This window comes from Akanthomyces muscarius, chromosome 6 (assembly GCF_028009165.1).
Source record: "Akanthomyces muscarius strain Ve6 chromosome 6, whole genome shotgun sequence".
Lineage (NCBI taxonomy): Eukaryota > Fungi > Ascomycota > Sordariomycetes > Hypocreales > Cordycipitaceae > Akanthomyces > Akanthomyces muscarius.
This window is the reverse complement of record NC_079246.1, coordinates 3541150-3555364: the sequence shown is the minus strand read 5'-3', so window position 1 is coordinate 3555364 and position 14215 is coordinate 3541150. Positions and strand designations below refer to the sequence as shown.

General features: G+C 39.3%; 4 protein-coding genes across 4 annotated transcripts; 3 read left to right on the top strand and 1 right to left on the bottom strand.

Annotated features, from left to right (window-relative positions):
* Positions 1 to 7184: 7184 nt before the first annotated feature.
* On the top strand, positions 7185 to 8953 carry LMH87_001282 (uncharacterized protein; the record flags this gene model as incomplete). Its single annotated transcript, XM_056199335.1, has 10 exons — positions 7185 to 7244; positions 7340 to 7487; positions 7546 to 7730; positions 7819 to 7855; positions 7927 to 7994; positions 8047 to 8420; positions 8480 to 8547; positions 8607 to 8659; positions 8712 to 8781; positions 8904 to 8953. The coding sequence occupies 10 exons, from the start codon at positions 7185 to 7187 to the stop codon at positions 8951 to 8953; spliced, it is 1113 nt and encodes a 370-aa protein (XP_056056192.1).
* Positions 8954 to 9081: 128 nt separating this feature from the next.
* On the bottom strand, positions 9082 to 9573 carry LMH87_001281 (uncharacterized protein; the record flags this gene model as incomplete). Its single annotated transcript, XM_056199334.1, has 1 exon — positions 9082 to 9573. One exon carries the CDS (start codon positions 9571 to 9573, stop codon positions 9082 to 9084), a length of 492 nt encoding a protein of 163 aa, XP_056056191.1.
* A 471-nt stretch (positions 9574 to 10044) lies between these two features.
* On the top strand, positions 10045 to 12456 carry LMH87_001280 (uncharacterized protein; the record flags this gene model as incomplete). The annotated part of the gene is made up of 4 exons (XM_056199333.1): positions 10045 to 10232; positions 10551 to 11207; positions 11266 to 11543; positions 11606 to 12456. The coding sequence occupies 4 exons, from the start codon at positions 10045 to 10047 to the stop codon at positions 12454 to 12456; spliced, it is 1974 nt and encodes a 657-aa protein (XP_056056190.1).
* Positions 12457 to 12950: 494 nt separating this feature from the next.
* LMH87_001279 (uncharacterized protein) lies at positions 12951 to 13724 on the top strand (the record flags this gene model as incomplete). The annotated part of the gene is made up of 1 exon (XM_056199332.1): positions 12951 to 13724. The coding sequence occupies one exon, from the start codon at positions 12951 to 12953 to the stop codon at positions 13722 to 13724; it is 774 nt and encodes a 257-aa protein (XP_056056189.1).
* Positions 13725 to 14215: the final 491 nt, after the last annotated feature.

The following is a 14215-nucleotide window of genomic DNA, read 5'->3' as shown; positions in this document are numbered from 1 at the left end:
ATAATATTAGATTAGCTAGTATAGTTTCTACCTAAGGAACTAATAGGGAGAGCTACCTATAAGGAGGTAGTAGTAGGGCCCTTACTAGTAATAGGGCTAGGATAATAGGGAGTATATATATCCTAGATGAGGATAGGTTAGAGTATAGTAGTATTTAGAGTGCTATAATATTATTATATAAAACACGCTATAGTGGGGAATAGAATAGCCTTTTTAGAGCCCTTCTCTCCTAACTTACGTATAATAAGAGTCTTTATAGCCTTATTTTTATTATATATAAATTATATATTATAGATAATATAGTATAAGGTAAGGTTTATAGTAAAGATAGTAGGGGCCTATTTATAGGTATAATACCTATTATTATAAAATATATAGGCGTTTTTAGGTCCTAGCTAATAGTTAAGCACACTATTATTAATAGTGCCCTTTAGGTAGGTAAGGTAGGGTATATTAAGTTTATTATCTAAAATAAATTTATTACTATCTAAATTACCCTCTATAATAAAGCTAGCTAGGGAATATTAAAGGCGGTAATACTTAGAGTTTAGGTTATAATTATTCCTACTAGAAGGAGGGGGAGGGGGAGGCGTATTAGCGGCAAATATATTATTAGGTCTAGGGTAAAAACGTAGTAGTGTATAATAGGAATATTATTAAGGTAGAAGGGGAATAAAGTAATATAAGTGTAATACTATAAGGAAATAAAATAGTTAATAGAGGGAAGGAAGAAAAACACTATTAAGCGCTATAATAAAGACCTTATTATTATAAATATTTCTTTTAAGAGGATATAGTCCTTTTACTATATAATTTACCTTTTTATAATTACTTTACTTTATTTATACTTAACGCACCTAGATAGTACTATATATTATATAATAGTTTATGATAAAGACCTAATTAGGCGCTTAAAGGAGCTAGTAGGGCCTAGTTATAGCCGTATAGTCGCCAACCACTGCCTACCAACCCCCCGCTAATAGTGACACACAGCCTCGCTAGAGTCATATTTCTCCGCGCCGCGCCTACCACGACACACAGCCCAGCTAGGGCCGCGTTTTTCCACACCGCGCCTAGGAAACCCAGGAATAACATAAAAAAAAAAAAAACCTTTTACCAGTTAGTAGGGGGCGGATAGGGGGGTATATAAAGGTACTAGGCTTTAGCCCACTATTATAACTAAGATAGTATAGGTTAGGTGTTAGCTGGCTGAGCTTTAGGACGACTTTACTAAGACCCTAATTAAACTCCACACTAACTCTATATAAAACCTAGACTACTATAAAATAGAAGAGGCTCCTCCTTTCCCATTTCTTCTTCTTCCTCTCCTTAAGAGAGTTAATAATAATTATAACGCCTATTTATAGACACCCTAGGGCTAGTCTATAATAACTACCTACTATAAGGTATTAGGCTTTTATAGTTATAATATAAAGGTAGTATAATATATATATATTAAGTGTATTATCTAGTATTATAGTACTTTTATTAACCTTCTAACCTTTAATTATAAATAATTTAATTATAATATTAAGAAAAAACTAATTAAAATCCTTTTCTTTATTATTTTCTATATTTATAATATAAATATATATATTATATATAGTCTAACTATATATATTATATTAGTAATTATATATTTTAAGCTTTACTTTATAATAATTATAAGTTTATATTTTATCTTTTACTTAACTATTTATATTTATCTACTTTTTTAAATCTCTTATATTTTATATAAAAAAAGATATTTTAATTTATAACTTTATTTATTTAGCCTATTAATACTTATTAATTAGCTTATTTATAACTTTAAAGTCTTATACTTAAATATATAGAAATATAACTTTATATATAATAACTACTATATCTTTTTTAAAACTATTAAGTATATTAAGACTTTTAGTTAAAAAACTATTTAAATAATTAATAATTTAATTTTTTAAAATTAGAGACTATAAAATTACTTTATTTATTATATTTAGTATTTAAAAGACTTAAAATCTAATTAATTTTAAATATAAGTTTAAAAGACTTAATATTATAATTTTTAAAATAAAAATAACTCTTTAAAGATTAAAAAGGGTAATTTTAGTATTTTAAAAACTATTTTAGAGATTCTATTTTATAATAAACTTATTAGAAATATTAAAAAATATAAAAAAAAAGTCTTTTTTAGTAGTATATATAATATTAACTTTTATAAGAACTTTAATTTATTATTAATAAGCTTTATTAAATAAACTAAAATAATTAATATCTAGAAGGTAAATATATAAGAAAAATATATAAATATATAAAAAGTAATAATATTTTTCTTTTTTCTAAAAAAGTTTAAAAGTAGTTAAATAATAACTTTTATAACTATTTAAAATTAAAAAGTAATAACTACCTTTTTTTTTATCTTTTATATATTTATTAAACTACCTAATTTAATTTATACTAATTTAATTTATTATCTAACTACTTAAGTTTATATTAATATACTAATCTAAAAGTAGGTATTTATTTTTATATTAAAATATAAGGTATTTTTAGCTTTTTATTATAATATAAAGTAGTACTATTAAGTTTTAAAAATTTACTATTTAAATTATAATAATTTATTTCTTATTATTAAACTATATTACTTTTACTTTTTTAACCTAATTAAAACTTATAATAATTATTTTTATTATAATAAAGCTTAATAAAAACCCAGTTTTATAAAAGTTATAAATATTAGACTTTATAATACTATATTTTATAATTATATTCTCTAAAAGTATAAACTAACTATAAATAATAATAAGATCTTTATATTTAGCCCTTTAATAATTATATCTTTATTAAAAATATATAATAAACTCTAGTTATTATTAATATAGTTAATAAGTAAGTCACCTAAATAAGCGAGTTGCCCATTTTGCCCCACTTATTTATTAAAGTTAAAATAACTCTATAAGAGTAAAGCTAAAATAGCTAGCCTTTTAGATATAGTATATTAAGTTATTAAACTATTTATAGTAAAATAGTAATAATTATAGATAGATAGTAATTATATATTAAATTAAATAATATATATTAGATTTAATTCTTTTCTAAATTCTTTTTAAATTTAATAACTTTATAGTCTTTATATATATACCTATAAAACTTAATAGAGAGCTTAAATAATAGTATATATAGCTAGTAAGACTTAATAAATAAATATAATTAATCTTTTTAATAAGTTATATTAAAAATAAGAAACTTTCTTTTATTTTTTTACTTTTCTTATTTAACTTATTAAAAAGATTAACTATATTTTTTTTAAGCCTTTATATCTATTCTCATTATTATAATATACTATATATTAAAAAGATATTCTATTTTTAAAAAGACTAAGATATTATTAATTTTAAAAAGAGTTTAAGAAAGAATTAAATCTAATTATTATTAAATTAGTTATTTAAATTTAAATAATTAATATAAAGTATTATTCTTAAATATATAGGTAATTTAATAGTTTTATATCTAATATTAAAAAAGACTAGCTATTTTAGCCCCACTATAATAGAGTTATTCTAGATTTAGGAAATAAGTGGGGAAAACTGGGCGACTTACTTGTCTAGGCGACTCACTTATTAACTATATTATATATAGTTTTTTATTTAATATACTTTAATATAATTACTATTATATTTAGTTAATAATTAGTTTATTATATTTTCTATATTTATATACTAAAAGAGAAGGCTTTATAAATCTAATTAGAGAATATATTATATTATAGTTTTTATTTTTAAATTAGTTAACTTGTTTAAGTTAGTTAACTTTTTAAGTTAGTAATATAATTATATTATAAGTTTTAGCTATTATATTAGTATTAAATAGTTATTATTAAGATACTATAAATCTTTATTACTTTATAGATACTTAATTTAAGTAATCTTTTAATAGTAAATAAGGTAAGAATTATATTACTATTTATAAAAGTGTTTTTTTATAAATTATTATTAAGTAATTACTATATAAAGATAAAAGTTAGTATTCTATAGTAAAGGTATACTATCTATTTATTTATACTACTTATAATGTGGTTAATAAGCGAGCGGCGTAGATAAGTGAGCGGCGCATTTTGCCCCACTTATTCTCTAAAAGTAAAATAACTCTATAAAGATAAGGTTAAAATAGCTAATCTTTTTACTAAAGTATAATAAGGTATTAGACTCCTTATAGAAAAATAGTATTAATTATAAATAAAATAAGTTCTACTTATATAATAATTAATAATAATTAAGTTTAATTCTTTTTATAATTCTTTTTAAAAATTATATTCTTTAATTTAAAATAATTAAAACTTTAAATTTATTATAATAGGCTTTTATTAATAACTTTTTACTTATATATAATTAAAAATAAAATATAATTAAAAGTTTTAATAAGTTATTAAAGAAATTTAAAATTTAAAGCTAATTTTTAGTCTTTTTTATTTAACTTATTAAAAAGATTAACTATATTTATTTTAGAAGTTTTATAGTTAATTAGGTATTATAAATATACTATAAACTATAATTTAGTCTTTTAGCTAATAAACTAAAATAATTATTAATTCTTTAAAGAATTTATAAAAGAATTAAATCTACTAACTATTAAATTAGTTATTATAAATTTAGATAATTATATTAAATACTTTATCTCTATATATAAGTAATTTAATAGCTTAGTAAGCTCTATTTATAAATATAGCTAATTTACTCTTATACTTATCTAGTTATTCTAGAAATAGAGAATAAGTGGGGCAAAACGCGCTGCTCGCTTGTCTACGCTGCTCGCTTATTAACCACATTATATTAACTATATTATTATATTAATTAATATTTATACTTAATATATTACTATTATTTTCTATATATTAACTTAAAGATAAGTCTTTTTTAAATATATATAGTTATTATTATATAAGTCTAAAAATAAATGCTATTTTAAAAGTATTAAAGCTCTTTTATTATATTATTAATAAGCTTATAGTTCTAACTTATTACTATTAATACTAGCTATACTCTAATCGCCTATAAGAAACTAACTTATACTAATACTATATTATAAATAGACCTATCTTAAAATATAATCTATATATAAAATTAAAAAAGTATTAGGGAATTAGGTCTTAATATATAATATATAGTTTAAGCCCTTCTTATTATAGACTAATTTAGAGGCTTACTTTAGTTTATTTTATTATAATATATTATAGAGTATATATAGTAAGAGGTTTAAAATAGAGGCAAAGCTAAACCTATATAGTTTAGGTATATATAAGGTGTATAATCCGCTAATATATAAGTATTATAGTAAATACTTTATCAAAACTAGCTCTGTGGAGATATATACTCAGGCGTATTATCGTTTATCATTTAATAAAACCCGCGTCTAATCTAAGATATTAATAGCTAAGATAATATATCTATGACAGGCCACATCTAATACGTGGTGAAGTGCCACACACAAGCCTCAACAAAGCAAGTTCACCGAAGGATTGGCACCGTTGGATTAGTGTCCGAGTTACTGGCGTCTCTGGCTTCTAGCTTGTCGCTATCTTGGAACATTATTAGTGAAGTGGTAATTAGCTATTACGTCTTTTTAAAAGATGTTAGAATTGCTTCGCCATTTTCGTTTAGCGGCTATCTCCGCTCGTCAACGTTGAGCTGCGAGAGCGATTCTGCGCATGCGGTGTACCGTTCACAACCATTCGACACGTGGTGGTTTTACAACAGCGTATTAAAGACTAGTTTGCGAAACGGGCGCCCTTCACACGACCTTTTCACTATTTCTATTTCATAACGACAGTGGGCTTTGAACGGCCGCCCAAGCATGACTTGATGCAATCCCGAGAATATTCGCAAATACAGTAGCGAACTGAGAAAAATGCTTCGTCTTTGGCGATGGTAGAAAAAAGAAACATCAGAGCAACCTGTGCGTCCCCTCGGCAATGTGACATAATGCAGGAATGATGCTGTGCTATACACTTGGTACTGATACAATGCAGAAAAGATCAAGCCTCTGCCTTGCGCACACGGGATACCGCTTCTCCGATGACTGGATTGCATGCTTAGTGGAAGTAGAGCAGCAACGGAAGGTATATTAATTCCATTGCGTGCTCGAGAAAACCCGCCACATCATTGGACAGCGACACCGTTGGTATTTCGTGGCGTTTGAACCTTGAAGACTGTCCATTTTATTTATTCCATACCAATCACCCCTCCCAAAGGCAATACGCCGGTCGCAGTACTACCCACCCATGTGTCAATCACCAGAATCTGAACAGAAAGTACGGAGTAGTCTATACACCATTCGAATCAATACGATACAGGGCATGGCCCCAGTGCCGAGGCCTCTGCCGGATCCTCAACATATCTAGACAACCGGGCGGCGGTCGGTGGGGGGCTACACCGAGTATTATTTCGGCTTAGACTCCGTATTTGGTGTGCAAGGTGGCATGGCAACCTCAAAACAGCCCAAGATCACCAGACGCCACGCCGGGGGCTACTACTAGTGGACACACGACACACCTCGAAGCGGCTAGCATGCTAAACCCCGCACGATATGTCCAGCTAGCAAATCTTATGAGACCCTAATTTGTAACCGTTACTACCCCCGCAAGAATAGCCATGTACAGACTTGCAGGACGAAACGGTACGAGTCTCGCCGCCTGTGCCGGCCTTCTACAGAGATGAAGATGATCTCGACTGCGGCTACTTGGACAGCTTGTCAAATGCTGCGTCATTTGCAAGAATGCCGGGTAGCGTGGCTTCCGGCGAAGCTACCATGAAAGTCTATCCTCCAAAAATGGTGGGCGATGGTAAGGCGGACACACAGACACCACCCACACATTAGCTGGGCACGACTGTCTGATGCGATCCTGCGGCCTGAGTCTCACGGCCTCAGTAGGACTGATTAGTCGTTAGCCCAAATACTGTCTTAGGCTACTCCTGCATGTCTCAAACTGCTACCCTAAGAATTATGAACAGGCAGCCACCTCTTTCGCTGCGCTTTGACCTCGCGATGCAACCCTCAGTAGCCTATGATGCCTGCGCACCTCTTTGAAGTCATAAAACGGAAGCAATATCCACCAAAACCCGTCCCATTATGGAAGTCCTTCCCAGCTGGGATAATCTTATCTCTATAGCCAGTGCTCTGCTAAAGTGAAGCATTCGATCATTAACATGTTGTCGAGCGGTGATACTTTGCCCGCTGCTCTCCCGACTAGCCAGCCGTCATGTACTGTAAGTTTTCTGCCGTCAATTGCAAGATACATCATGCCTCGCTTTACTAGCCATCATTGCGGAATATCTGCTAATCTCACTGGATTTCTCATCAGGAATCATGCTGGTTCGTGGCTACGGCTTCCGGCAACTGTTATTCGGGCGCACCGACGCCGATACGAGACTGCATCTGCACAAACATCCCATTGCTATCTGTCTTGTCCACCTGCGTCCAAAAATCGTGCTCCTTTTCTGACCAACTTGGTTTGTTCACCAGACCCGAAAGTGTATTCGGGAAGACTCATCTGACTAATAAATCCAGTCCATGTCGATACCTTGGCCACCATATGCGATGGCTACGACAAGCCCTCGCGAAAGGCTGAGTTGATTGTCCTCGCCGCGGCTGGTATGACATTGGCAACCGTCATGGGAGCCCTTCGCTGCTGGTCACGACTTGTCACAGTACGGAGACTTGGCTGGGATGATTGGACTGCATTGGCTGCGTTGGTAAGTAGACGGAACAAAGCTAACCCTCTATACAATACTGGCAAACCGCGCGTTTCATTGTGCTTGCAAAATGCTGAGAAGTTGATAGATCCTCTTGTTAGTGATGGGTAGTGTAGGAATGGTCGGTAAGGAGTATCTCAAACCAGTCGTCTCGGGTCTATAGACAAATTGCTAACTTGGATATTTGTTACGCCAGCCACCAAATGGGGATTTGGTGTGCACTACTGGGACTCTGACATCCGGTTGTCTCGAACAATACATCAGGTATGAAGGTGCAGGCGATTCAGACTAGACTGGAGCTAACAGTTGATGCTAGGTCTTTTGGGCCATGGAGGTTGGCTATCTCTTTAACATCAACCTTATCAAAGCCTCCATCATGCTACTGTATGGACGGACATTTGAAACAACTGGCTGGCAGACATTTGTCAGATATTCGTTGCTCTTCATTGCTGCAAGGACGGTGGCCTTTATGTTTCCCCTAATAATCCAGTGCAAGCCACTCAGGGCAATCTGGGACCCCGAAGTGGACGGAGTTTGCCTGAATGTATCGGCCATTGGCTTCGCTGGGGCGGCTTGCAGCATTATCCAAGATTTCGTGCTGATGATCGCACCGATCCCTACTTTATGGCGGCTTCGACTACCCAAGACACAACGCATTCTGCTTGCAGTCTTGTTTGGCTTCGGCTCAATGTAAGCACTTGCTCAAACCCAGGAGCCCCCAAACCACTTCGTTCTAACTCGCTTTGGAGTGCTACCATTACAAGCCTTATTCGACTTAAGGCCCTACAGACGTTTGGAAGGACCAAAGACTTGACCTGCAAGTGATCCACTCTACGCTAGCAGTACAAAACAGCAGAGCTAATCGTGACGCGATAGGGGACAACGTCGATGTGGTTATCTGGACCGGCATTGAGCTAGTATCTGCTCTGGTGTGCGCTTCAATTCCGCCCTCCTGGCCACTGCTGAAGCGCTCCTATGCAGATTTGTCTTGTACAGTCACGAGAGTCTTGCAAGGCAGACCAGCGCCGCCTCAAGAACACAGACACTCGGAGTTTTTTGAAATGGAAAGTGCAGGTAAAAAGTACCGCGCAAGTGCTGTGTTTAGCAAAAAAACGCCCTCCGTGATGACCGCCGGCAGTATAGCAGAGATACAAATAGGTTACGTGTGCGAAGAAGGATTCCGGCTTAGCCCGCCTCCACCAATGTACCGAGCCGAAGCCTGACAGAGCACGCACACATGGGCAGAGGACACCTTGGTAAAAGAGATATACTATTAATAGCCTAAAAAGTAGATAAAAATACTATTCTTACTTGCTAAACTCGCTCTCTACTTACTATATACAAGTCGTGTCTATTTCTTAGGGGGGCCTCCCATCAATGAAGGGTCGCCCGTGGACCAGACAACATTCAGCACCAACTTCTTCATCTTCCACAGACCATCTCCGTCGTCCCTGATCAAGTCAACAGAATACTCTCCGCCCACAGTATATTTGGTTCCATTTGGATCCCTTCCCGTGCCGGCAGGCGCATGCTGCGCCATGGAAGTGGCACTAAGAATCGCGGTATTGGCTCCATCTTGGTGATTGACGCGGACCATGCTGATATTATGCGTGGTATCCATAGGACCAACTTTATCCAAAACATGTGTGCGAATCATGGCGAGGCCCTCGAGGACTCTTATCTTGTCATCGTGAAGTTCCATGGAGACGTCTTCTCCGGCCCATGCCGAGTTGAATAGTGCGGCATCATGATGATCACTGCCAATGGCAGCTCGATAGAGGGCGTCGGTGATTGCATCGCGCTGGCTGAGAGAGGGCAGAGTTTGCGGGTATGTTGGGGACATTTTCGCGGGTTATGTGTGAGAAAAGAGTTGAAGTATTTTGTTGATTGTACCCAGGCTCAGTTTTCTGTCTCAGTCCATCTATTTAAATAGCTGATGAGCGGCGGGTCGTGTAAGTCAAGGATGGAAATACAGGCCAGGCGTGCACAGCCTAAGTTGCCGCGGAATTTTCGGGGCTTACATGCCCGCTTGTAGTATTCTTGCGGACTTTGGGATGTGGCGTCAGCTTAGCGGTCCGCATTCTGTAACTATGGGTAAGTAAGCGTATTCTAGGTATGACTGGGATTCTGTTCCGTGCTCTGGAAAGATTCGAGAGGAATTCCGCTAATAAATTCCGGTAAAATTGCCGCCAACTCACGGGGTCCCCAAGGCAACATCCTCTTTACTTTCCGCGGCGTGCACATCCTACGAAGACGGCATTCTCCCAGCAACCGCCACAATTTCCCGGCCTAAAGTTTGCAAGGCCTAATCAAAATGGACAGACCAAAAAAAGGTCGCAGCGCCAGATGGGGCGCCGCCTGCGCTCCATGTGCGGCCGCAAAGACGCGCTGCATTCGCACGCAGTCTTCGGGGCAGCGACAGTGTGATCGATGCCGGAGCTTGGAGAAAGAATGCGTCAGTCAAACTCCTGGCCCAAGAAAAAAAAGACAGGCCAAGTCCTCGTAAGTCCAGTTTCGTGCTCTGTTACATTGCCTCCGTGAGATGGTGTGTGGTGACCAGACGCTCTGCCCTACGGAGTTCATTGCCCGTACCACCGCCCTTGCGACCACCTGATTATCATCGCCGGGGCTCAGCAAAAGCTCAATCGCTGAATTGACTTAAACTTGTCCATTTCGGACCCACTATTGACTTTGCCTCACCAGTGCCAATTTGGACGCGACAAGAGCTCTACCGGTGGAGGGACTCGATAATATCATTTCCCCGCCAAAGACGCCGAGAAGGGGAGGCTCAGCTGTACGTGGAATCTCATCCAATGTTAGCCTGGATTATGTCGCAAGCAGCCATTCGGCATCATCGGTGAACATCGAAACCCAACCTCAAGTCACTTCAAGCCAGGACGAATCTGCTCTGAACACTCCGGCGCATGACTTATCCTCTAGCGCACCCTCGCCTCCCACATGCAGCTGCATGGCAGCAGTGGCCATGGAAGATCTTGTCCCCGTGGAGTCTGACGAAACTTTGCTGTCCATCTACAGGAATCAACTGTCACCTCGGCTGCCCTTTGTCATCATTCCGCCTGGCACAACGCCGAGTCAACTGCAGGCGACTCGTCCATTTCTCATGAAGGTGATACGAATGGTGGCTTCCGTCCGTCATCTTCGATTGGTCAGAGGACAAAGCCGCGCCGTCATGGAACACATCTCCAACGCCATGCTCATGCAATCCGAGCGCTCGTTGGACCTCGTCCAAGGCATTCTGGTTTTCCTGGGAGCCTATCACTACCTTTGTATGGCGCATGCGCAGTTCAACATCCTGATCCGTCTGGCTGTCAGCTTAGTGGAAGACATGAATTGGAGTACATGCCCCAAGGCTCAACAGCGGAGGAGTCAGCTACCTTTGGCACGTACTGAGAAGCCCGTGTCTAGAAGCAACGAAGAGAAGCGCGCGCTACTTGGCGTCTGGTATATGAGCTCGAAGTGAGTTTTGCCACGCCCAAGTCGAGCTTCACAAAGGAAAGAACTGACACAATAGCAGTGCTTGCTTTGTTGTGAAGCAGTTGACACTCATGAAATATTCCAAATACCTAGACCAATGCCTCAAGGATCTTGAGGATGCCAGAGAATACAAGACAGACGAACTTGCCGTAGAATTGGTCCGCATCCAGCGACTTACGGAGAAAATCTTTCACTTCCACAGTACCGATTCACAGGTAGACGAGCAACCTGAAACTCCAACGATGGCGCGCCTTAAAACATTCCGAGTCGAATTAGACAGTCTCCGGGACGCACTGCCCAAGAGTCTTAAATGCGATTGTAAGATTCCTCAAAGGCGTAAAAATGTCGCCAGCTGGTACTTCGCTGACCCAGGAATTCAGACCTTCTCTCTTGCTACTACCACACTGCTTATCTCTGGATATTTGAGCCTCTTCTGGCAGGTTCACATCTACCGGACGCCGAGGTTCAATCCCTCGCTTCGCTGTCGTTTTCAGGCGTGTCGATATCTGATGTCTTCTCGCATTTCACCACCGCGCTGAAGGGCTGGCTCGAGGATTGGCTTGCTATACCAGTCTGTTCCTACTTTTACATTCCCCTACCCGCCTACGTCCAGCTAGTCCACGGCGCCATGATGCTCTCTCGATGGTTGAGGATAGCCGGGCTTGGCGCCGCCAAGCTTTCCAGTGCCGGCACGGCTGTGTCACAGAAAGATTCCACGCTGCTTTCGCGCCCAACACCTGCTCTGAGCGGCGTGCCTCCATGTCCAGATCTGAGCCTGCCAAGAGATCCAGGCTCAGAGTCTATCCATGTCGTGTCGGCCCAGATACTCAACTTGCTCAGGGCCGAGGTCGCAGCGCAACCCAGTCTTCAGGTTGACATCGCCGGCATCCTTGATACCATGGCCGCTCGTTTCGAAGCCGCAAAGAAAGAAATGGCCGCGGCGCAGGGGTTGGACTGGGAGAATGATACCTGGGACCTTGCTGCAGAGCATTTGAAGATGAAGAAGGCTAGGGTCGAGAAATGGCGTGACATAGTCGCCATGGCGGCAGACAAGGGGATGGGCCCACCGACCGATGCTCATGATAGCGTTGGCGATGAGAGACAAGCCATAGATGTGTGGACAGGGCAGAGCGTCGACGATTTCGAGTGGCTAACATCAGACCATGGCTGGAACGGCATGGAGTGGGAAAGTGCCATGTTTGATGAGATGTTCCGAGACATTCACACTTGAGCTCTCTTCGAGTCCGTCGATCGGAATGCAGGCATGCTAGTCAATCTGTGATGTGTGAGCGGACCAATAGAGTTTATATCAGCCTGAAGTTGAGATCTCTCAAGCGTCGTAGATAAAAATGAGTAAAATCGGATGTGCTGGATATGAGATGGCCCATTCTAGGCCGTTCTACAGTGGCCAAGCTACCAACTTTAGTGCTTATTACTCGCTCACTGAAAATAGGCAGAAATGCAGTATTATTCTACCCGGAGTTTCGTCATCGCGGTTCCCTCGGCGGATCTTTTTCAGGGATGTGCATAGGCTGTGGCAGGCTATTTTCCGTAAATTCCGGAGAATTTGGCGGATCAAGTACTCCGCCATGATACGTGCCCTGTATATCCTTGTTTGAATGGGGGTATAAATCATTCCCTCAGCCATCTGCAAGCTGGCTTCTGACTGCAATATTACAATCCGGTACTGTCCATTTCTTCAAACGACAGTCGAATAAAACAATCATGAAAGTGCTCTTGCTTGGTGCCACTGGCAACGTCGGTGGCCGCGCGCTGCCTGCCTTGATCAAGCACGGCCACACCGTCGTGGCTTTTGTTCGCTCGCCCGACAAACTCACGCCCGCAGCACGAGCTGTGCTGGCCGCCGTGGTCACTGGATCAGCCACGGACAAGTCAGCGTTGAAGGACGCCATCCTCACCCACAACTGCGATGCCGTCTTTCACGCCGCCGGCGTCGCGCAGATGATGGGCCGCTCCAAGACTGGCGAATACACCAAAATATTTTCCGCCATCGTCGCGGCCATCGTGGAAGCCCGGGAGGAGTGCCGCGAGCCCGCCATCCGCGCCTGGCTCATGTCTGGGTTCCCCATGCTGGACAGCGCCATCCCGACTCGCCTCATCGGCGACTACATGCCCATGTTTCCCGAGCACAGGGAGAATCTGGCCCTCATCCAGAAGCAAGACGAGAGGAGCATTGCATGGTCGTTGTTTTGCGCTAACCAATTGAGCCCCAAGCACAAGGGTATTCGGATTCCCGCACCAGACGACTGCTCGGCGGCCAATGTGATCGCAAGGGCCGACTCACCCCCCGAATGGCGAGACACTCTCAAGTGGGTGCCGCTGGTCGGACCGTATTTGAACGTCTTTGGTCTGGCGCATGGTTACGCCACTACTTTGGAGGATCCTTTAGACTTTATTGCTGCCGACTTTGAGACGGGATTGCAAAGCGAGTTTGTTGGGAAGAGAGTGGGACTGAAAATGAAGAAAGCGGCTTCTTGAGTGCGCGTCTGGAAATGTATAATCACTACTACTCATTGTCTTGAACTTGAGGATTCGTTCAACTAGTTTCTTTACCTTTCTTTCAGCTTAATGCATAACCTGATGTCCTCGTTTACTTTTCCACCTACAATACGGCTACAGTTGTCACTAATACCGACGTACCCTATAGGTGTGCTCGTGGATGCAAGCAGTCTACATAAGACTCGTACCTTGGCACGGGGTTTGTTCTCAATACTGAATATTTTATTTAAAGCAAGCGAAATTTCCTGCGTAGCGCGGCTGCGTAGCAAGTCCGGGTGGCTCATTAAGTTTGATGTGGACGCCTAAAGTTATTCAGATGACGGCCAAAAAGATTTCCATTGAGTAATGCTGTTTGAGCCGCACAACTATTTTCTAGGCAGGTCTATGTAGCGCTTTCTAGATTAATCTCTTTGAAAGCAACGGTAAGAAGAGTTAAAAGCCACCCGTTCATAGTTTACAAACGCGCCCTT